The sequence below is a fragment of the Chamaea fasciata genome, unplaced genomic scaffold (assembly GCF_029207755.1).
Source record: "Chamaea fasciata isolate MVZ Bird 193981 ecotype frontalis unplaced genomic scaffold, bChaFas1.0.hap1 SCAF_10, whole genome shotgun sequence".
Lineage (NCBI taxonomy): Eukaryota > Metazoa > Chordata > Aves > Passeriformes > Sylviidae > Chamaea > Chamaea fasciata.
Window position 1 is genome coordinate 25,357,999 of NW_027094095.1, and position 25,099 is coordinate 25,383,097.

A 25,099-nucleotide genomic window follows, 5' to 3' on the forward strand; every position below is an offset into this window, starting at 1 on the left:
TCTTGGGGAGATGGGTGCAAAAGGGTGGATTAAAAATGCATTTGAAAAGGCCTTTTAAAAGGGTCTGCTTGCCTACTGACACCTATTGGAGGGTATTTGGGACAATCCACTCCTGAATTCAGGATCATATCTGGGGAAGCCTGGCATGACTGAGGAAGAGGATTCTTTGAAAGTTTCAGGCCTTTAGACAGCATCAAGGAATTGTTCTGCTGCACTTTCTGCAGGAGTTTGGCGCCTGTATACACCAGATTTGAATAGTTGTTAAGGCTCCCCCCAGCTGTGAAACCATCCTGGATGGATGTAATGAAGGGAGCAAGCCCAGCCCATAAGTTCACAGCCCTGCTCATCACCACAGATGAATTTCTCTCTGACATGGAAATTTCTTATTTTATTCTCAGACTTTCTGTTAGCAAAGTATAGTCAGTGCAGAAGCTGGAACTGAAAGAAGAAAGAGAATACGGGGAGCAGCTATTTCCATGTGGGGATCCACCTTCCTCAAAGTCCGTGACCAGAGTAGCACTGCCCCTTCTCCAGGACTCTCCAGGACTCATTCCAGAGAAGAAAATAAACCAGTCAGGCTGTTGGGGTCTGACACAACCACACTGGGAGCCATAGAAAGGAAGTCTGGAAACGCCTCATCTCCATCTCAGTGAGCTCCTGTGTTTACAGCTGCACTCCTGCCCAAAAAAATACAGGGATCTCCTCAGAGACCTGTTTGCTGGGATGACCCAGCTCAGCTTTCCAGGCTGACAGTGCATGGCAGGATTCAGAGCAAGCCCTTTTCACCTCAGCACAGGCATCTCTTCCCTCCCTAAAAGCTCTCAGTGTATGCCTGAGCCACCCAGTGCCCTGGTGCCATTCAGTGTCTTCTGCTTGCATTCAATGTTCACATTATCAGCACTAAGGACCAATTTGGGAGCTCCCAAGCTTCCCCCTCACAAAGAATGCAGGAAGAGAGGGCAGTTGCCAGGATATTTATAAAAGGGTGCGTGGGACAACTATATTTGTGGAAGGTTAAACAGCCTAATGCATGATACAAGCATCTGTGTCACGAATCAGTGATTAAAGTAAAGTCTCTTTCATCAAAATTCAGCGATCTCAACCATGGTAAATAATAGGCTAATTAGGCATCTGCTCATCCCATGTCCAAAGGGACAGGCCAGTTCCTGGCACAACGTGAAACATTTGTTGCACCAGCGAAAAGTCATTTTGGAGCCTGTGAACCACCTACAGCAAAAGAGATCAGCTCCTTCACGAGGAGGGAAACGAGATTCCTCTTCCTCTTTGTGCCCTCAGGGCTTACAAACTGCCCTTGGGTGAGTGAACCCAGCACCTGGTCCAGAGTGAGACGGAGAGGAAACTTTAGACTAACTTTTAAACCACTGATTGATTAGAAAGGAAAAAGTGGGCAGCTGAAATGTTCCATCTGCCCAAATGTGCCAACTATAAGGTCTGAAGTTTACATACAGTCAACAAGGGGACAGAATCTGACCAAATTACAAAATAGGCAGGTTTGGCAACAATAATTAATTTTCCTTGCAGGGACTCATCCATCCACGACATGCCCAATACTTCTAGCAAAGAAATATACTTCATTTGATTCAGGACTGCTTCTCTCCACTCTCATCAAGTTAGGCTCACCTTCCTGTCCCCTTTGGCTCCCTTTGTAGGTCCAGTTTAACACAGAAACTGATGCCTCATTGTGCTGTGGTGGGGGCAGCAGTGTGCTCCACAGCTGGCTGTGGCCCTGGCACCGCTGCAGTGCCCAAATCCATTTGAATGACAGCCAGATTTAAGAGGAGATCTCCTAAGGCTGATTGAAATAACCCCAGAACCGCAAGGATTACATGCCAGTAGGGAGGCTGCAGATCCATCTTTATTCAGAATAAATGCCATTTCTTCCCAAGCACCCTTATCTATCCTTCACACATACCTCTAAGATCCCTTCAAGCAGTGAAGTGCTGCTGCCAGGTGACTGAATACCTGGAGGGCACTTGGCACCAGGCAGCCCCTCAAGCAAAATTTGTCACTGATTTTTCTTTCTGACACACTTTTAAAAACAGACAAGTGGAGTTTTTTGTCTCAAGATTCCTCATAGTTTGGCTGGACATTGAAGAGGAAGATTGGTCACACCTTCCTGTAATACCATAATAAGAATCAGCAGCTCCCCTGAGTGTAATGAGCTATTTCTTAGAAGCTTTGTGCTCTTAGCACATCACCTTAATGTCTCAGCAAGGCACTGTATGCTCTAAAACCAGCCACGTGCCTGCTCTGGCATTCCCTGGGCTCCTGCATTGCTCCCCTGGGACAGACTAGATTTTCCATGGCAGCTTGCAGCAGATTCAGAATGGAAAGTTTTGCTAAATGCAAGATGGTCATGAATAACACAGGGAGTTTAATAACCTGTGTGTTATTTATTTTGCTCCTAAATTCAATCCATGCACTTTATTACATTCAAGGGTGTCAACTCACAAAATATGTCAAGCCTGCTCAGTTATTGCCCAATGTACAGTAAAGCTGTTTTCACTCATATTCCATGAGGTTATTCAAAATTACTTTAAACTGCTTACTGCTACAAGAAGTTCAGGGGAAAGCTAACATCCTCCCTGTGCCCTTCTGTCTCCATTTGTCTGGCTGAATATTTGTCCTTTTGTACCTTCAGCAAAATTTCAGCAAGGTTTTTCATACATATCCTGTCCGAGAGCTGTTTCTGAAAGCCATTACCAGATGCATTTTTAAAGATACTGAAAATGAGGAGAAAAAAGTAGATCATCTTAAAAATATCTTCCTTTTGCAAATACCATTTCTGGTGTCAGACTGTTACAGCCAAATTGGCTCTTTCCACATTCTTAGTTTTTAAACACAAGTCACTTTGCCTTCTGATTTTTTGTATCTCGCCCTCCTCCTCTCCTTTAATTTTAATGCAAAAGGACTGAGTAGCAGTGTGAGAAAAGCTTAGGCTACACAATTAGTTCAGATGAGCAGAGGAAAGTTAAAATAAATGGAATTTACTGGTACTAAAATAATGAAGCTCAGAGACATCTAAACAGCATTCACTTGCTTGCTTACCAGAAGTAATTTTGTTTATTAAGGTGACAGCCTTTCATACAGCGAAGTAGCTTCACCTGTGCATTACTACAACAACTCTACCAAGCTGAAGAAATCTATGGTGAGGTGAAATTTGCACTTAGGAGGAGATAATCCAGTATGCTCTGTCTGCAGTCTGTTCCATCATTTCCAGTCCAAAGGATTAAAATCCTAAAATACCCCATCAAGTCCCAGTGTGGTTCAAGAGGACATTGACTTTGTTATTAACAAAATTAGCTGGGGTACAGAGCCAGTGAGCCCAAGGGCAGCTTTATTCTCTCTACAGCTTCCTGAACGAGGGTGGCAGCTGGCAGTGCACTCAATCCAAGCCTGCATCACACAAGTTAGGGAAGGAAAATTCCTCTCAGTTCTTGCAGTCAGTCTCCAGGTTCCTGCAGGATGGCTCCCCACAGCTGACTGAGGGGCTGTGCTCCAGTTAGCACAGACCCTTTTGATGCTGGCCAGCCTGCAAAGCCAGATGGCAGCTTCTCCCTGGCATTCTGGGTACCCAGTGCAGACCACAGCCTTTGTAACAGCCTGGTAAATGGCTCCCAAGCTTTATATCAAATGCTCCAGCCTCTCCCTGAACTGCAGCACAACCAGATCCAATCCTACTTCTGAACTCCACGGGGAAGAGATGCAGATAAATTCCTTTGCAAAATACATACTCAATGGGAAAACAACACATAAAACATACTATATGTGTAATATATGTATAGACAAACACACATACACTTTCCCCACAGCTCTCTGTGCACAGATATTAATGCTTCAGGTGATAAATCAATCTGCATGGCTAAAAGCAGTCACAGTGGTGATCATTTACAGCTTCCACTGACTTCAGTAGAAGATACTGGCACTCTCAAAACAAAATTGAAAACTAAAATAACATTGGATGAATTTCTGTGTTTCAGATCTGGCAAACTCCATTTGAAGTTATTTTCACTAATAACATAAAATCACACAAAAAAAGTTATGTCAATTTTCAATGCCCTTTGCTATTACAACACTGCTGAAATCAACAAAGTCATTAGCGAACACTCTGTCCAGAACCCCACTTTATACAACAGAGGTGTGTCTCAGTTCGACTAACACACAACAACTGCTAAATATTTGGCTTTGGAGAGAACAATCCAGTACTATGACAACTGAAAATAGGCTGGGTTGGACAGGGCTTGTTGCACCACTTCTCCTGGCAACCCACCCCAAACCTCCCTTTCCAAGGGTCTCTAGAGCACAGCTGAGCAGTTTACTCCCTCCCTTCCTCTAATCTTGTTAGGAGGCAACCACACCACTTGGAGAATGGAATTAGCAGCCAGGTGGAGATGGGATCAAGCAACCAGCATATTCCAGCTCTCAAGGAGAAGGGATAAAGATGAAAACAGTTTTCACTTTAAATCAGCTAATGTATCTTCCACCTTAGACTCTGGGGGAAAAATCCCAGCCTACTGATCTAGTAGTTAAACCTGTTCTCTCACCACCACCCCTTCCCAGCTATGGTGTCAGGCCTCTTGCTTTTAAAAATAGACTAAAACAGGTCAAAGTGTTCTGTCATGGTGAGACATATTCATCACTGCAGAGCTGGAATTTTATTTCTTATTTCCAGGGACAACCGGGGGTTTGCGCTAGGAAAATCACAGATTTAAATTGTTTTCTAAACAAAGAGCCAAATTAGCAGTATTAGGAGATTCAGCCTGCAGCTCTACTTGGAGTTGCCACAAGTAAAAACTAGGGCTCAAAACCTTTTCTCCTGGCTTTTGCTTTCTAGTGAAAATTCCTTGTTGAACTGAACAGGCAAGGAGATGATGAAGTAATTTGCTCAGAGCTGTCAGACTGGACAGCATCCTACCTTCCTCACTCTTCTTACTCCTGGCTCAGGGCAGCTTTAGCCACTGATAATTTTTTAAAAGAAAGGAATGCTCAGTTATTTGAAAACAAAATGCATAGGTGGTTTTGCACACCCTTGTCATTGTGACTAATGTTTCCAAACAAGTGAAAATTAGGCTAACCTTTAAACGTTCCTGCATTGCTTGGCAGCCAAAACAAAAATGACAAAAAAATACACTCTAATTTTAGCAGCATCCAAGTCTGACATATGCCAGATTCTGACACATGCCATTTTCCTGAGTCACCAACATGTGGCATCCTGCTGCTCCAGCTTTCACACACCGAGGCTGAGGGATGATGGAATGTGTCTGCTGGTGGCAGCAATAGTCTGGTACCCTTAGCAACATTGGGCGAACTGTGAACCTTTGCTTACATCAGGCCAGATCAATACAGCCATTATCAAGGGACATAAACAGAATAAAAAGCTGTCTCTATTGCATGAGTTAACTGCAGCAAGAGGAGAACATCCAGTTCCTGAAGGGCAGACTCACCAACCAAGCACAGGCAATAACGTTTCCATAGACTACAAGTCATCAGGGAGGATTAAATCTACTCCTGCTGAGATTTAACTCTACAGTGAATATCCTTTTTGGGGGAAGTCATAAACCACCACAAATTCCCTAGCAGAAGACCAATACTGAGATGAAGGCAGTTTATTTTCAAAAAATACAAAACAGTAGTTAGCTGGACGGAGAACAGAAATAGATTTTTCTTGATGTACATCTAAGTAAACAGCCTTCAAATAATGCTCTGCTGATGGGGTCTTTTCCAGAGGTGACCACATTTCAGTAGGGCATAAACTGATTCCTAACTTGCATTTAAACTTTGGAGGTTTGTCTTCAAGATACAATGAGACAGGACAGGATCCTATTTCAGAGGGTGTTATTGAAAATCAAAACCTAAATGCAAGATATTCTCACAGTTAAAAACAGAACTTTCAGGGGACAGCCCATAAATAAAAAGATTTAAAGCAACAACCAATTTAACAAAATCACATGACAATACTAATAGCATTACGTATTATGCAGTGTTGTTAATAGGGCAAAAGCACCAAAACTACCAAAAAAACCTCATTAAATTCACATATAAAGGGTTATTTTCTACCTTGACCATGAGCTGGCAGTGTCCTTGCAGCCAAGGAGGGCCAGTGGTGTCAGCCTGAACACGAAGAAGAAATTCTGCACACTGAGCTGGGCAAGCACTGGGACAGGCTGCCCAGGGAGGTTATGGATTTCCCTCTCTGGAGACATTACAAACCCACCTGGACATGTTCCTGTGCAACCTGTTCCAGGTGACTCTCCTTGGATGATCTCTGGAGGTCCTTCCCAAACCTAAGTGTCCTGTGATTCTATAAATCAGACACAAACACCAGGAAGAAGGAGGGAGCAAAGCTGCACTGCTTTTACAAGCTCGGCATGCACATTATTTTGCTGAGCTCCCTTTTCAGCAGTATCAAACACATTGTTGATTTTTCCTCCCTCCTCATACGCTCCATGGCGTGTGTTAACTGAAATTTTTCTTTTATGCTCAAGCAACTCTCTGTATCTCCCAGATGTACATTTATGTGAATCAAGGATTATCAGTCTTCGTAATGTGATCCTACCTATGTCTTGAGAAATAATGAAATAATTATCAGCACTGTCTCTAGAGGAGTCACTCTGGAACAAGCCCCACAGAAATGAAGGAGGCAGCTCACACGTTGGAGTATGCCCTGGCTTTCAGCACGTCAGGCAGATTTATCACATAAAGTATGGTCAGATTCTGCAGTTCAGGCCATCGAAATGACCCAGCTCAGTAATCCAGCTCTACACTGCAGTTTCCTATATGTCAGTTCCCAGAAGGTAGATGTTCTGAAGAGAAAAAGAAATACTTTTTTTTAGGGTTTTTTTTTGTTTTTTTTTTTTTTTTTTTTTTTTAAGAAAAGAATTCTTTTAAAGAAAACCACCTTACCAGCACAGGAATGGAGTTTTGAAGATATTTGGAGAAAGATTTGATATTCCAGATGCTCTTGTGAGATAAATCCTCTAAGCTCTTTTAGATCAGTCATTTTCTCTACAGCTAAGCCACCATAAGTTGGGGAAACTCAGACTTTGATGCCCATTTAGGAAAACCATGATGGATGATATTTAGTACTTTGTAAGTCAGACTAGATTATCACGGTGATTCCTGTCTGCTTTTAAAAACCTATTGATCCACTGGTGTCAGCACTGCAGAAGACAGCAAGTAGAAGCTTTCAAAATACTTTAAAGATGGGGACTATTGCTAACTTTGATGTGGTAAAATTCCAACATCGTGATGTATCTCCTGACAAGAAGGAAATTAAACTTCTGTTAATTAATACATTAATTTTAATTGGATTTTTCACAAGGCATACAGTAATCAGATTCTGAAGAGATGACTGAATGCATCCACATAGGAAACATCGATCTGTCATGTAACACTAACTTGAAAGATTTAAGCTACTAATTCAGTTTTCTTGTCTGAGGAGCCTTTCCAGCAGGTTTGCATATAGTGGTCCTCTGGGTGTGGGAGAGTTTCTAAGCATAAACTAGTGAAGGAAGTCAGCAAAAAAGCTTTAACAAGAACAGGAATTAAGTCTTGTTCCAATGCAGCTTGAGCAACACTATGAATAGGTCACATACATCATGGAAACCAGCCATGAAATATAAGAACTTGCAGCCATCCAGAGACTGATTAATGATTCAAATAAGCAATTTCTTTTCATAATTGCACTTAGGGAACATTAGAGACACAGACCCCATTCAACAGCTTAAACTGGGCTCTAGATCAAGAAAACATATGCAAAACTACAGGGTTGCTGCCTGCAAAAGCCAGCTAGTAATGTTACCAGCATTAAGCTATTTTTTGACGCCTGTGGAACTAAAAGAGCAGTTTTTGAGGAAAATAACAACTCTGGAAGCAGCTCTTCTTCATTATAATCCTCATAGGACAAGTTTGCAAAAGGAAAAGGTCCTGGCAACTTGAAATCACAAAGGATATCTATTATACTTTGCAGAAGGGAAACAGCATTATTCGTTCAGCTCTAGTCACCCACTCTGTAACTAAAGCCTATCTGCCTAAACATCCCCACTGGATCCATTAGTTACCTTCCTTTCAGCTGTTAGGCAGTGGCTCTGTTTTTCTCACAGGATTCCTGTTCTCAGGCATGGGCTCTGGTTGACACAATAAACCAGGCACAAGCTGGAAATAAGCAGTGGAGAATCCTGTCTGCGGGATTATCTGGGATTACTACTTTGGAATGGCAAATGCCAGGAAATCAGTGGACCTATCCTATACCTCTGCATATTGTCATAAAGACAATATAATGGCCTCCCCTGAGGATAATGATCTTTTATCCAAGGAAATCATATAGTATGTAGACGTTTCCCATCACAACACAGTTTCACTTTTTTTTTTCTTTTTCTTTTTTTTTTTTTTTTTTTTTTTTTTTGTATGGCACCGCAAAACAACTCCACTAAGATTCAGATGTCCCCAAGCACCAGACTTACAGCAATGCAGAGGTACACAGGACGGAACAGAGCTCTCTTTTAGGCAGAACCAACACTTATTGGTTGTGCACAAACCTGATAGTGCCAATCCAGCCATCAAACAGCCACCCCTTCTACTTTAATCAGGAACAGTACAAGAGGCTGTCAGGGAGCAGTAGCAGGAGCTGTGTTTTTTCTTTGCCATGCACAGGCTCATCAAGGAACAGCCATGTGGACATCCCTGGATGTGGGCAGCACAGGATATTTAAGGAAACAATGCAAGTAAAAGCATAAATGTGCTCAAAAAAGTTTGTATCATCCAAGACCACTCGGATTCTTCACGTCTTTAAAATCATTTGGTTAGAAATTTGCCTGTGCTTTTCAGAAATTCAAAATAGGCAACAGGTTGATTGGCTTTCTCTTCGTGCTCGTCAAACTCCCCCAAAAAGGCTAGCACATGTATTAATTCTGCTTTCAAAAAGGAAAGCTCCCATTAAACCACTGTTATCCATGTTATCTGACTTGTCCCCCATAAAGAGCAGCTCTAATTTGGGAATTCCCTTTAGGCTCCTCACTGTGAACACCAAAGCAAATAACTCATTTAGCTTTTCTGCAAGGACCTTATTTTCCTTGAGCACTTCTTTTACATCTTGATCATCTATCAACCTCATAGACCTCCAGGCAGGCTTCTTGCCTCTGATGTGTTTGAAAAAGTTTTTATTATTAGTTTTTATGCCTTTAGCAAGTTATTCTTCAAAATTGTTTTTGTCCGCTATTATTATGGGTTTGCATTTAACTTGCCAGAGTGTACCAGGGTCCTTTTTCTCCTTAGTTCATTTGGGCAAGACTTCAAAGTGTGTCCTTTGATGCTAATGACCTTCTTCAGCCTAATAATCCCCTTTGCTAACTTCTCATGCAACCTTTTATAGAGTTGTGGAGTTTTGCAAATAGGGGTAGGTAACACTCTTACCCTCTAATGGCAAAGCTGCAAAGACGCATCCTAAAATGATGATTTTCGATAGCTGCCACGTCACCCCAAAGTCTTATTTTGTTCTGTTTTGCCCTTTTAGCTACTGCTTTTAGATTTATTTTCCATTTTATGTTGGCCCCCTTTCAGAAGTATGTGCCATTCTAAGGTCTTTTTGGTTTTCATATTCCACCGGAAATGATGAATTTGACCGTGTTTATATCTATTGTTATGGAATGTTTCTATGGCAGGTATATCTTCAATCAAGACTTAATCCTTACTAAGGGATAAATAAACAATAAAAAAGCTCTTCTCTTTCAGGGTCTTTGATTTCTTGCTTCCAGAAGATGTCATTTTTAAAGTGTATAAATGTGGTTTCTATATCAACTTTATTCATGACCCTTAATCAGGCTCTGTCATTACATTCTTTGACTCCTCATTGCTTCTGTGGTAATTCTGAGCATGACTAAAGATGCTTAGTGCTACCATCCCATTTTGGCATGAAATTTTAATGCACTGAGGTTGTGGGATTTTTCAGTACTTGTTGATACAATTCCACTCCTTTTTTTTTTTTTTTTCTTTCTTTCTTTTTTGCTTCTGATCTTTCTTTGAACTATAATGTCACTCCTCTGCTGGCTTGGTTTCCTCTGTTATTAGTGTATAATTTTATGCTGCTATTCCAGTGCTCCCTGATTGAGATGCTATTATGTCAATATTCTCATTTAAAATCAGCGTTTCACTTTACCCATCTTCATTGCATACATTGGGCTAATTGTCCACTGGCTCTATTACTGCTATCTTGCACCAGTAGAATAGCATGAACAGACATAGTTAGGTCAAACACTTGGCCAGCTGTCTCTAAATCATTTTTGAATACTAAGAGCTCTTTTGTATTAAATAAAAAAGCCCTGGCAGTGACTTTGCCCCTGCGTCTTAAAAGGCAAATGCAATCCCAGGAAAATTGAACAAAGGGCATGGTCCCAACACCTTCTGAAGTGGGAAAAGTAAAATGGATCAGCTCATTCCAGGCATTTCCACTTGCATCCTGTGAGAAGCCCTGACTCTAAGAAGCTCTGGCAAGAGGCAGCTGGAATTGAGTGTTGTATTGTGCAGGAGCTCATTCTCCTCAGTGCTCAGCAGTTCAAATGCAAGCACTGAAGCAGACTCGTCAGTGACCTTGACTCTGACCCACTTTATAGAAGCACTTGGGGAAGGAGCAGACACGAAGGGGGAGCTTTTCATAAGTGGCTAAAAAAAAAAAAAATCTCAAACTCTTGTGTCTCGCTGAAAACCTGAGAAGGGGAGGAGAAACATGAAACCAGAATTACTGAGGAGGAGCTTAATGATATCTCCCAGACTTGAGGAAACTCTCAATGCAGCACTGAACATTAGCCACTCCCTGGTCAATGTTACTTAAAATTAAAAAGTCCAAACCCCTCTCTCCCCAATGCAGATGATAAGAGGAATTCGATAACATCACACCTGTAAGAATTACAGAATATATAAGCAGAGAGAATATTCAAGAGAAGGAGAAAAGAATCCATACTGAACCCCTCTTGTACACTCAGTCCAAGAAAAAAAATGTGTATTATATAAAGGGAATATTTTCCTCCATTGGCAAGGGGTAAATTCTTTGAAGAGACGGCTCTGATTCATCAGCAGGGTGCTGGCAGATGCCCCCAGAAAAATAGAGAACATGGCTGTACATCTTCAAAAAACTATTTTAGGAGACTCTATTTCCACAAAGGGATATTTGAGTTGTGTTCAGCCCCCTAGGCACATCCCAGGAAAATACAACCATGTTTTGATGGTAGAGAGGATACTAAAGCTTTGATGGATAATATTTTGATCCAAGGTAAAAGAGAGGAGTTTGACTAAAGGCCCTAAAGAGCTGTGGAAAGAGACTGAGATGCTGAGCTAAAACTAAGAAAGAAACAACATAAGTTCCATGTAATAGCAATAAAACACCTGGAAGAAAAGATAAGGTGTACAGTAGATCACTGCAAAGTGGAGGTCAGAACTAACATGCCTGCCCCAAACAAAAAGCAGCAGCACAGAGATTCCTCAGAATGGCAAACTCCTGAAAAAAACCCAAACTGGTTCAGATGTTGAGCACCAGATGGTCCCACACACAGACACCCCACGCCACGGTATGCAAGAATTAAGTCTGTGAAAATATCAGAGTTGAGTAAAGGGACACTTATCTAGAAATATGACAGTGAACCACACACTAATCTGTCTGCAGTGCTTCATGCAGCTGTCTGAGTATCACGGAGAACAACAGCTTAGAAGTGTCAGGCACAAATGAAAACTGGCCACTGTGGTGTTGAAAAAAAGAAAACTTTAGTCTCTGGGCTTAAAATGTTTCATTCCTCTTTGTGTTGGTTTTACTCGAAACTATTCCTGTTCTAGATAAAAACATTACCAAAAGGAATAGCAAAAAAAATCCCCCAGTCAACCAAAGAAACCACAACTTGTGTCAGAGATTAGCACTGTGATATGATTAGCACAATGACTGAGTACAAACAGAGAGAAATGTGGTAGCTGTAGACACATTTCAGACTTGTTTCCCAGAAAGTCTGGAGTATTTGACAAAAATACAGTGGAGCATCATCCAGAGCTAGATTGTGAACATGCAAGTGTAATCAAAACAAAACAAAACCAGCCAAAAAGCCTTTCTAGTTTAGAAGAAATGTGATTTATAATTTCAAAATATAAATTTTACTTAGCAAAAAATAAGACTATTAGCACTGGTTGGCCTGAATAGCACTTGCTTCCTTGACTATCACTTAAATAAGCAGTTCATAGTTTAAGGTGGAACTTCATCTAACGGTGTCAATGATTCCTAAAAGTTACCAGAGAAATTATATATTCACTTTTATATATACATTTATATATATGAAGGTTTACGTGTTAAAAACAAATCAAAGGGGAGGGACAGAAATCATAGATTAATTGGAGATGAGAAGGAAATCTGTAGTGTTTATTGAATGTATTCAACTGCCTCAAAAGGGAATTAACTCCATCTAAACCTCTTTCCAATAAATACCTGTCATAAAACCATCCAGTGGCAAAGATTCAGCATCTCCTGCAAATAATCTGTTCTAGTGTAAAACCAGCCCTGCAATTTGCAAGTTTCTTTGAATATTGTGTGTGTTTAAAGGACTATGGGAAGAAAGTTGCTAAGATCAGAAGCTGTTTCGCCAGATACAAACACAGAACATATAACTATGTTAATGAGAGAGAATGCTTACTCCAGGAAGTAGAATTGTTAAAATTGCATGAAAAGAACTGAGGAGTTCCTCTGAACTGTTGCTCTCAGAAGATTGCTTATCAGAAAATGCCATAGCTAACAAACTGCTCTTGCCTACCACCTTTGCTTCTGTCAGCAGATACCAAATTTATCCTTATTTAACAATGAGAAGAGTTTCATGGCAATACCATTAAACAGCCTGTATGAAGTAGAATGTTTGTCACTAGAGGACACGAAAAGAACCACACTCACCCATCAGGATGTGAGATGAGAAAGAAGGAACTTTATTTTTGGGATCTTGACTTATATAGTCTTTGGAATTTGATCAGGGATTGGGGGACGAGGTTAACACTTCTCTGACTCCCATGGTCAAACCAGGAGTCCATCAACTTGTCCTTCCCTCTGGAAGGAATGTAGTATTTACAAAATATCAGTCTTTGTTTTTGTTACAAGTGTGAGAAAGCTCCAGTAGAAAATGCAAACTATCAGAAGGCTGAAAAATCAGGGTGACAAACACTAGCTAGAGCATTAGTAATTCTGATTATGCTGGTCCAAAAAGAAGGTGTGAAATAGAGTCAAAATCCTCAGCACAAGCTATGGAATAGACAATGATGGGTACATCACACTGCTAAATTACAGCACTGAGAGAAGGGTTACTACTACTTACTACTACTACTACTGTCCTTACTACAGCTCAACAGAAAACTGAAATAAGGATGTTATTTTCAAAATACTGAAAATTACGCTTCAGTTAACAGGGACTTGCAGAAGAGAAGTGGTCCAGGGCACTTCTAGAATATCAGCAGAGTGACACAAACATGAACATTGCCATAGCAAGTGGCCACAGGGCTGTCACAGCTGAAAACATACTGCATGAGCAGAGGTGATCCCTCTTCTAGTTACAGGAGGAGAGAAAGAAGAGGCAGCATGTTGGCCGTGCTGCCTAAGAAGAACTCAGAGTAACATGTACTATATTATCCTGAGGATTGCTGGCAAAAGATGATGCCTGGCAGTGGCTGTTTTGATGTTGGAGTGAAAACCATCAGATACAAACGACAGCCCAGGATGTCTGAGGGACTCTCTAAGCACCACTTCCCAGTGGGTTATTAAAATTCAATATTAAACTAAAAATGATTATTCACTATTATGGAGTTGTTCAGCAGGGGAAAGAAGTGCAAGAACTCGGCTAACAGCAAATGGAGCCAGGTAGTGTGTGATGCTACAGATCTCATTACCCTGTGTTAATCTGCTCTGACTCCTCACTCCAGATGATGCAGACCCCAGCTGATCTGTTTGGCTCCAAGTGAGTTCTGAGCAACACCAAACCCCAACCCACAGCCCTTCCAAACATTTATTAACATCCAAACTGGCTTCAGCTAGAATGAGAATAAGCTTATAAATTTCCAGTGAAATATTTTCCATTTTGCTGCTCCAATTTATAACAGGAGCAGCGGAGATGATGAAGAAAAAGAATTTTTGAAGAGAAAACAATTGCTTGCAGTCATTCAAATGTTAGATTAGAAAATGCTACCTGAGGGCTTATAGCATAAGAAGCCTAAATGTACAGTTTTGATGTGAAAGCCTTGTAAAATCTGTTGTTATACTTGTCAACTATCCAGTATCACATTGATGGTAATACTAACAACACCGTTTCACGAGATGAGTGGAAGCAGAGCCTCTAAGATTGACACACTTTACAGGACTGACAAAAATAAAATTTATGTCACTCTTCAGCACAGCACATGCATCTCGGAGACCAGCTGCAATTTTCTAAATGTGGAGGTGTCTGGTGAAGAATGTGGCACTGCCCAAGTGAGGATGTGAGGTCACTGAAGCAATGCTGCCATTGGGGATAGTCGCAACCTGCAAAGTATCATTGCAGAACTCTAAGTCTATATTTTGTGACTTAGTTTTGCATAAAAACCAGAATGCTTCTCTCAAAGTATGTCAGGGATAAGAGAAAAAGAAATCCTGATTTGTTTCACTGCGAAAGTTGAGGATAAGGGAGAAAGTAGGGGTTTGGATGTGCTGCATGTGGAGCAGTCTCACAACACCACACTTGGACCATGGGTCCTGCACAGTCACAATTCCTCTACTTGACAGTACACTCTAAATGGTGCTACTGGAGGCCTAGAAAAGGTGTCAGCTGAACAATAGCATTGGGAGTGGGTAGTCTAAACAGTGTTTGAAACACAGCAGCACAAAGAGGGGCAGTGATGGAGGGACTTCATCAACATCAACATCCAAACTGCATCCTAGAAAGAGCTGGGAAGCGGTCTGGAGTGGTAAGAGCACCTGCAACCTCCTGACAGCACCGAAAACACAGAACCAGAATGGCAGAAACAGGCAATGGAAAGGAAGTCTGTGAGCACAGCAGAGGAAAGAGACTGTGCTCCTTGGCAATGGGGAAACCTAGAGAAACCACCTGGCTGGACAGGACCGTCAGCTCTAAGGAGTTACAGAGGAGGGACGCAACGTGTTTCCCTTCATCTGGGAGCTCACCTGCTTCATGCACCACCCAACCTTCACCCTTACCTGTTTGCTGTTATCAGGGCTTATCAGCCACAAGCTGGAACTCAAAATCAGGCCTTTTCCCCCAAAACACAAGCTCTCTCTGCTGTCTTCCTGCAGCAGTGAGGTGCAGGATGTTCTGGGGGGAGCCATCCACCCCTCCATGGATCTGTGTTATCACCCCTCCCCAGGCCCTTCTTTAGAGACTGATGGGTCTCTAAAGAAGGGCCTGGGGAGAGGTGATAACAGAGATCCAGACAACTGTATGTTCAGTAACTTTGGAAGAAAGCAAATATATTCTCTTTCTGAAGAGGAACACAATCATCTGCTGAAGAATCCTGTTACATTGACTTACCAGGCTAATTCCCCTGTATACTTTCTGCTTGCCCACTCAAGCCTACCTGGATCAAAAGCTAGGCCTCCTCAGAGACAGGAAGAATGGAAAATAATGATTTTGTTCAAGTCTGAGCCTGCAGATGGGATCTTAAAAAAACCTTCTCAAAGACATAAAAGGTGTCATTCACCTTTAAACACCACCCCTACCCATGCCTGCACTATTATGTTTACTCATCCTATCTTATTAGTAATGCTGCTGTCAGCAGATACCCCTGAAGCCTACGGGCTCCTTCCCTCCCTCTTTCCTGTCCACAGCAATAGCAGATTGCCATCCTCTGTCAGCTAATTCATCAGCCCTTGTGGCAGATGTCTGTGTGGTGGATCTAAAGGTTCCAGCCCGGCAGATGACTCAGAGTTTAGCATGCTGGGGCTTTCATTTTGCATTGAATCAGTGAAAACTTCCACCCAGAACACTATTAAAAGTATTCAAGGGCTGCAACATCAAGCACTCCAAAGTCAGGAATGGATACAGAAAAGTCAATTATGCAGAAAAAATTTAAATTGTAGTCTATGTGGGCATGAAGAAGGAGATGATAATTAAGGAGCACATCCCAGGGAAGTAGGTTTTTTTTGTTTTGGACAGGTCTCCAGCTCACTTAGGGCACAAGGTGAACAGCATCTAGCAAAGGAATCATTTGCTTGTAGGACTCCAGTTCCAATTCAACAGGCGGTGGAAAACAGGCAGAACAGAAGAAACATGGAAGAAAGTCCAGGGTTGCAGTGAAAGTGCCTGGGAGTCCTGAATCCCATGCCTGCATTTTCACTTGGGAGGAGCAAATAACTTGAAACAGATTCATCCCAAGTGGTCAGTCACTGCCTATTCCTGGTCTCCTAGGAAAACCCAATGACAGAAATAGTCTACCCCAACCTTCCCTGCAGAAACAAAGGGTAGGACCAAGACAGTGAAGGTGTCAATCTTTGCTGAATGACACAAAACAAATCTGATTCCAGGCATCTTAAACCATCAAATGAGTAGGTGTGATCACAACTGTTTCCCAGCCACACGAGTAAACACATGTCTCTCACAGGGGTTCCCCCCCCCCAAAATAATCCACACTTCTGCAATGCTCCCAGAGTATAGCAATGAGCAGAAAAAAAGAGCCTGTGAGGAGATTATTAGTTCTATCCTCAGAGCAGGATCTGCACAGTACACAGTGAACACAGGACAAGGCTGAACAATGAACACTGTAGGTGAAACAAAACACTGAGTATCTGCTTAGTATGTGGGAGTTTTCCATTTGGAGGAGGCAGGGGTCTAGATGGGAGAATAGCACGAGCCCCTGTGAGTAAAGGTCGTATCACAATGCTCTAATCAAGGGGGCTGAGCTGACAGTGAACACATGACCTGAGTGCACTCACTAAATCTGTTCTAAAGAGTGCTGGAATGGCCCATATGAACATGATTTAACATGCTCCAAACAAGAGTCAGCTGGGTTGGTTTAAACAATACCTGCATGTTCTGAGATAATTCTGCTACCTGCTCCAGCACAGGCTGGGAAACCATCAATAGGTGTCATCTGGTGGAGTGGTGGGAAGACATTGCTGGCTCACACGTGGGCAGGGAAAGGTACTTGGGAACAGAAATATCCCCAGCCGACAGCACATGATCTAGAGGAGACTGTCACTTCAGCCTCATCTGCAAGACTGATACCACTAGAAAGAGCTGAGAATCTCCCCTCTCTCCGTGTAGGTCAACATAATGACATTGATCATCAGAGTTACTGTTTCAAAAGCAGTCGCATGGAGATCAAAAGCTTCCTATTGTTCTCTCATTTCTTGACCCATCCATTCCTTCCTAAGGATGATATGGTCGTTACAGAACCTGAAACACTTTAAAAATAAAATTAAATGAAATAAGCACACTTTGTAAAGCCCAGGAGAACAGTGCTTTGGATTATTTTTATACAGTAGCTACAGCAAACACTCAGCCTTGGAACACTCAGTGCTGGAATCAGTGTAGCTGTGGCATTGTGTGTGTGCCTCATACCCACTTCACTTATTTCTGTGTCACTCATCCTCCCTGCTCCAGAATGAACTTTTTTTCAAAGGAAAGAGCTTATCTCCCATACTGCAGAGCAGAAGAAAAATCCTCCTATGCAGCAATATTTAAAACATGGTTTTATGGTCTTATGGCAGCTAATTTTCCTTAAGTGATTTAAGGGAATGAATACATCTAAAAGTCCTGCACTGAGCTGTTCTGCAATGGCAACACGAAGCCAAACTTGCTCTGGCTTTAAACAATATAGTTCTTCTGTGGACAGCCCTTCATAGCAGAACTTGTCTGCAATGGGAGGGATGAAGGTTACTTTTTTATTACATAATTTCTCAGGGAACAGAGTTTTGCATTTTATTTCACTTCATATTCCCCAGTGTGGGAAGACTTCAGGTGAGGAGGAAGGTGGCAGGCCAGACATGTTCAAATGCAAAATGCCTGATGTGACACAGTTTGACACCAGCCCTCCTGCAGCAGGTCACCTGTGCATGCAGCCAGCCATCTATCATGTATTAGTCATCTGAAGGTAACACTTGGCCCCTGGAAAGCACCTAAAATTTTTAGCTGCCTGAAGGGATTCAAAGAAGGTTTTACTCTGGCACTCTGTCATAACTTAATAAAACAGTCACTGCTAAAGCAGGAGAGTGCATGGACAGTCCTACATTCCCTTTTTTCCAGCACTTTGGATATGGTCTTTTCATACCAATATTACTGGGTTCAGAGGGACTAAGAATCTGGTATTGCCTGAAAATAACAGTAATCCCACATACTGCACTGCATGGCTGAGCATCCCTGAAACTGCCAGAAAGGCTGGTGATGACAAAGGGATGATCAAGCCAGACAAGAAGCTTTTTTGGTGGGTAGTTAATCCACCAAGAAACGGAATTCTGAAGAACAACCTGAACTTTTCTGGTTCTTTATTAAAAAAAAATCTTAAAAATATTTTAAAAAATTAAATAACCTTGAAAATGAAATGTTACATGTGTTAAATGCTCCCTTTTCTCCCCCTCAGAAAGAAATGGGCTGTAACTGGTTCATCTCAGGTTGATCACTAGGTAGAGTGGGAGACAGAAAGATGGAGGAAAAAAAAAAAGGTTTCCATTTCAGACCAGGTCTCACCAAACAGTTCTTCTGATTTTTCATTTTAGCCACCAAAGCAAATTAATTCATTCTTCACACATAGGACAGCTGGAAGCTACCAGAATTTTCAAAGCTTCCTTAGAATGGGATGGAGCTGAAAAGAACTTCCCTCTACCTCCAAGAATAGCTTTACTTTACTGACAGTGACTTTAAATAGGGCCAGGATTTGTTGCCTTACTGGCTACAAGCATTTCCCTACACCCAACTTTCTTGTAATGTTTAAAGACCTCTTCATTCTTGGAAAAAAACTCTTCTCAAAGCAGTCTGCATGCTCTCTCCATCATCTAGAAGGAAAACTGTCTTGTTTTTGGGGGTAGAAGACAGAGAAAAGACCAGGCTGGCTCCAAAGGTCTTTTCTGTGCCTTTCCATCATTATCATCATCACTTTAATGGAGCTTAGGAGCCTTGGTCAGAGGCACAATGCACAGTGCAAAGTGCTGAAAAATCTGACTAGAAAGACAAATTCTGTGCCAAACAATTAGCAGTCTAAGAAAATATTTTTCATGCAATTGGATTCCAGTCCATATGTTAGGATCTCATCTATTAAACTATCTTCCTTGTACATAAAACCTCATCTGTACAGGTATTACTGGAAGATAAAAAGTCCAATTAAGATGTATTGGGAAAACCAGGAGTTAAATTAAAGGAGGTCTTATCCTACGCATGCTGTAGCCAGGGGTAAGAATCCTCTTTCTTTACTAGCAAGGCAAGCCAGGTCCTTTTTCACAGAAACAAAAAAAAAACACAAAAGAAAACAGAAACAAAAACAAAAACAAAAACACAACAACAACAACAAAAAAAAACAAAAAACAAAAAAAAAAAACAAAAAAAAAAAAAAAAAACCCAAAAAATAAAAAAGGAAAAATTAGCAAAACTTCAGGGACCTAAAGATTCAAATTCCCTCTTCATTGTGAGAAGCAAAAAGAAAGGACAAATACCAGGAATCCACAATGAAAAAAATAATAATCTGTAAAATCTCCTCTTATTTTTTGGCAGTGATTTTTCCTACTCATCTCCATCATTTTTTTTCCAGCAGTTTTTCTTAGGTGCCACATTCAATAATCTTTCTGCTCTTTGATGTCAAACATTCAATAGCTGTCTGCCTCCCTCCCACTCCTCTTCTCCATATTCTCCTCAATCCATCTCCTCTGATTAGCCAAGATTTCACCTTCAAGAACACCTCTGCTTCTCTGAGTGAGCGTGTGTGCGTGCGTGTCTATGTAATATTTGCAAGTATTCTCCCCCTCCTGCACTGCACACCACACAGCCAGCACTGCCAGAGGCCTGGATTAAGCATCACTGCCATTCCCTAATTCAATTTTAGGGGCCTGCTGTTTTGAATCCAGCTCAGAGCACGAGAGCAGCTCAGCTGAATTCAGGCCCTGCTCCCAGGATTATTTTGTCATTAATCTGAACCGAACTTCATTTCACTCGCTTTCTCCACTTCTGGTGCTTCCCGTGGCAAAAGGCACAGCTGTTCCCTGATCTCCAGCAGTGGGGGGATCGGTCCCTCAGCACAAGGGGTGGCTCAGCAGGTGCTGTCCCCACTCACCGGGTTGTTGTACATGTCGATGATGAGCTCCTTCACTCCGTGCAGGGTGGGGTGAGCCCACGGAGAGGGATTTGCCCAGTGCCGGTTCAGATCAAACCCCATCAGGGAGCACCTGCATTCAGACACACACACACAAAACAGAAGGACTTAGATGGGCTGCAACCTCTCCTCGGATCAGATGCAGAATTGGGGTTATATCCTGTAGCTGAAGTAGTTAAACGTTATTCTCATGGGAGAAACAAAGCAAATGCTCCCCAGAGGAAAGACTGCAGCAACAGAAATAACGTGACCAGCAGAATATCAACTGAAACAGCTTTGGTCCTTCAGCCTTCTTCCCCTCCACGACCTGTGCTAGCTGTGTCCTTTGCCTTTTCCCAGCTTGGCAGGCTGGCCCTGGAACAGCCTTGCCTGACCTCGAAGGTTCCCTTCTCTTTTCTCTGGCTGAGGGTCTGTAGCTGTGAGGGCAATTCACCACCAAACTGGACCTTCAGCTTGTCCCCAGTCAGGCTTTGACTCAGCAGGGCTGTTCAGAGCGTTGGCCATTAAGTTTGTGCTTAAGGGATTTAAAGCATGAATGTCATTGTTCTACTAACCCGGGGCCTGGGTCTCTGCCCCTCCTGCAATTGCCTACACAGAAGTTAGCCAACCAAATCACCAAGATAAAATGCTTATTGGCCATCAAATCCTGTAGGTGTTGGAGCATGGAAGCCACCTTGGCTTCTCCTTCCTGCCCTGGCTCAGATCCCTCCCAGGACACTGTTCTGAATTGGATTCTGCTGCTCACAGCCTCACAGAGTAGTATCAAAATTCTTTGTGAGGCCCCAGTGAAACTCAGAAGGCTGTCGGTAGAGTGAGCACTAAAACTGAAAATTTGAAAAAGAAATTTATAAGCTGGAAGTGACACAAGTAGGAAAAGGAGGAAATCAGGAGCCTTGACTACTGCAGAGATCACCTGGAAAATCTTTGGCTACTGATAAATGCAGGAAGAGAACTCTGTCATCTCAAGCTAATCTTGGGATGAGTTGGGTAAATTCTTGCTCAGGAATTCTGTGGAAGACCACACAAATAAAAGAAGCCCAGGCAGAGATGCAACTTCTTCTATAGTTAAAACAAACAAACAAAAAAATCAACCTCACTGCTAAGCCTTAAAGCTTCTTGGGAAAAGAAGAGCTTTCATTGATCCCATGTCTATTACAAGAATGTCTGTTCAGCCTTAATCTTTTAAACACACCTATGCAAACAATAGGGATTCAGTCCAGCAGTGCTATCCTTTGACAAAAAATTCTAAGAATCTGAAGATCCAAAATATAGGTTTAATTGGCAAAGAGAAAGGAAAATATACCTAAGAGGTGAAATACTTAGAAAGTGAGGGGATGAAACCAGAGGACAAAATTCATTTCCAGACCTGGTGAATAAATATTTTCCTATGAACCAAAGGATACAAAGTTAAAGGGACATTCTTTTGTGAAAATTCTTGTGGGTATCTAAGCAAGCAGGGGCTGCTTTGCTCCTTGGGCTTACACAACCCAACCATCATCTCTCTGGGGGCCCAAACACCCAAGTGCAGCTCTGCAGCTCCAGCACCGCTGGCGTGGGTGGCTTGCTGGGGTGCAGAAGCCTCCTCCTTGTTGTGGTGGCCACTTCTCTGCTTGTATAGAAATTAGATGGAATTTTTTTTTTCCTGCACATTTTAAACAACTACAGTCCCAGAGACAACTCTGAAAGTTGTTGCCATCCCACTGTATAGCATATTGTGTCAGATTTCTCCCTCACTCTTCTCTTTGTCTGCATGTAAACTCTCTGCACTCGGCTCTACTAAATCCCATCTTCTTTTGAACTCATAGACATTAATAAAAACCAGAAGTACTTCCAGAGACGTAGGTGGAATTACACCAGGATAAAACTGGCAGAAGAGCAGAATGAGAGGAATGAGATTTTCATTTAATAAAAGCAGAAACTGTCATAAGTTTTACCATGGTTTGGCACAGTTCCCAAGAAAACAACATTCTTACTGTACAGAAACTTTCTTAAGAGCTCAGAATCTGAATCTATATTTATACAATTAATGTGTCACATTTACATTTTCTTTTAACAATATTCAACACTAGAGAAAATGAGCATACTGTCAATATTAAATTTGGGGTTTGGGACTTTTTAGATAACTTTAGCTAAGTTATCCCTATAGAGAAAAGAGGTAAGCAACACCTAATTTTTGCAAGATGCTAAATAAGGCATTGTAATTTGCAGTATTTGGATGTGTCAGGAGTGTCTGGTAATTGATAAAACTCATAGTTCATTTAAAGCAACAAGAACAGTTGAAAACAGTTGTCTTTACTTGAAAAGACTTTATAAACAGAAGGAAGCAATGCTTAGCAAACAAGTTATTCATTTGGGAAGCTCCTCTGAGCTCTGTTTAATAGGAATCCAAATTAATTTCCAAATATCATTTAGCTAGTCTTTGATGTGGTATATCACATATTTATCAATGTAACAACAATTAATTAACTTTCTGATGTAGGCATTACTATTTCTTTCCAGTCTGGAAACAGTGTAATATTTTCTCCCTGATTCCAGTTTTCAAGCCTTTTTTCTTTCCTTTTTGCCTAAAGACAAATTTGTATCTACCACATTCTCTCTTTATTCATCTGCTGCAAACTTGTGGCCTCTCTGAGGAAACATCAAGTTGTGTTCCTTGGTACTTCAGATTTGATTATTGACTCTATTACATGTAGAACTGTCTCCCAAAGTTCACGTATATCAGGACACGACCAAAACATACGGCAAGAGTCTCCCACAGAGTGCCTGTTACAGATCCTGCATTTATTTTATTGCCTTGCTCCCAGCTGATGTGATCTCCCTCATGGCTAATGCCTCCAATGCAAGAGCTTGAATAGGATAACTCAAAAATTGCATCGTGCACTGCTCTTTAATTCATCCTCCCAGTCTTAAACCAGCTAATTCTGCAACACTTTGCTGCTGGTTCCACTGCTTGACTGTTTGCCAGCTGCTTCAAACACTGGGTGGGCAAAGTAGAAATACAGATATGCTCTGGGAACAGCAGCTCTATGGTGGGAAACAAGTGTGTTTTAAAATAATCCATAATCTCTCAATATTTGAGAACAGCTCTTTCACTCAGAGTGCAACTGTTGTCATTTGCTTCAATGCAGTTCCTCACATGGCTGTGTTTCCCTAATTTAGAAAGTGCCTCCAAATCTGCCCTATACAGCTTAGATTTATTTTGTGCTGTAAATTAAGTAATGTGTTCAGCATAAAATTAACAAGGGGGAAAAAACCCCTAAATTGTATCAAAGGACTGTTTAAGGATGATCTTAGAAGGGGGACACAGAAGACAAAAATTCAGGAAACAATACAGACTGCAAGAGGTGCAAGGGAACACAAAAACAGCTTCAGAATTAGTGAGGGTTGGAACGAGGGCACTGGAGGATATCCCATTCCATGAGGCTTAATGACCATGGCCATGAATGCTCTCATGAACGTGGCAGGTCACAATTCCAGTGACCTGTTGAGAATGATGTGCTGGCACAGATTCTCCCAGGTGAGGAAAAAGCATAGTCAGAATAGGTGAGCTACAAGCAAAGTAGCAACCTGCAGCTATTACCTGATTTTGGTCTTCATTCCTACCGTAAAAAACTGGGGTTTGGACACATAGTCACTGTAGCCACAAAAAATGACGTGTGTGTAATTTAAGCACTGAAGCTGATAACCATTGTTTGAATTTTGGATTATGCTTGCTAGATATACAGACCACATGCTGTGTTGCTGCTTCGTGACTGAATGTTCATTTAAATCAGGTTCTGTGAATATTCCTGTTGAATTAGAATTTGTGTTTCCCCAATGTTTCCCAGCCTTTTTCTAAAATTTCTGTTTTCTGTAAGTAGATAAATTTATTACAGTGTTTATAAATTTACATAAACACAGTGCAAATTCAGTCAAAGCAAATGAGTTTCAAAATTGCACTGGAAACTGAAACATTTTGCAGTATTCATCCCTCCCTACTTGGGAAGCAGCCAGATCTGAAGAGGTTACCAGCTCAACTCAGTAAAACCAAAGATGTTCAGACCAGCACCCAGCGTGCTGGGCAGTTCTCCGGACAGAACCCCTTTGCCTCTGGGACTGAACTCATCACTGCCTTTAAGGATTTCTTATGCAGCTGCTTTAGTGACAACATCCTGAGAAAGGATTTCGTACCAAGGCTCATGCTGGGTTTATTTTTCAGGGCTTCTTCCTATTCTTTCAGGTTGTGCCTCTTCTTCCTGGAACCTCCAAGTTATAGAAACCTCCAGGAACTCTGCCTTCCCTCACTTTCAGTTCCCCCTGCCCTACTCGTTTTTCCTACCATGTGAGTCTAAGTCTCTTCTCACAGACCCGTTTCCACAAGGTGAAATATGGAGAATAATGGAGGAGTGGAGGTAAAGAAATCCTTTTTCACGCCATGTGATTTATTACAAAGGGAACCCTGCGCCCTTCCCTTCAGCTTTGTAAGGCTGCGTTGGCTCATTGGATCAGCACCAGGGGAATCTCCAGATAATCTCCACACACAAAGCCGGGGAGTTCCAACCCACAAATGGCTCTGCCAACAGGGTTAGGATTTGAAATCGGAAAGGCAGTGGGGAAGGGGGAGCACTCACTGGTTTTTTCCCCCCTCTCATTGCAGTGAGAGAGCAGACAGAGGGTAATTGGTGTCTCTCGCTGCCCTTCCTCGAAGGCAGAGTGGTGGCAGGCACTGCCCTGGGGCTGCAGCCAGGGATAGCACAGGGCAGGAGCAGGCATGCGGCAGCAGGGAGCAGAGACAAGGGCAACGCGC

General features: G+C 41.9%; 1 protein-coding gene across 1 annotated transcript in view; it reads right to left on the reverse strand.

Moving 5' to 3' along the window:
* AGBL4 (AGBL carboxypeptidase 4) overlaps nucleotides 1-25,099 on the reverse strand; it is an 882,078-nt gene that overhangs the window by 124,283 nt on the left and 732,696 nt on the right. The window contains 1 exon segment of the mRNA XM_066192785.1: nucleotides 20,275-20,386. Coding sequence (XP_066048882.1) covers nucleotides 20,275-20,386 — 112 coding nt within the window.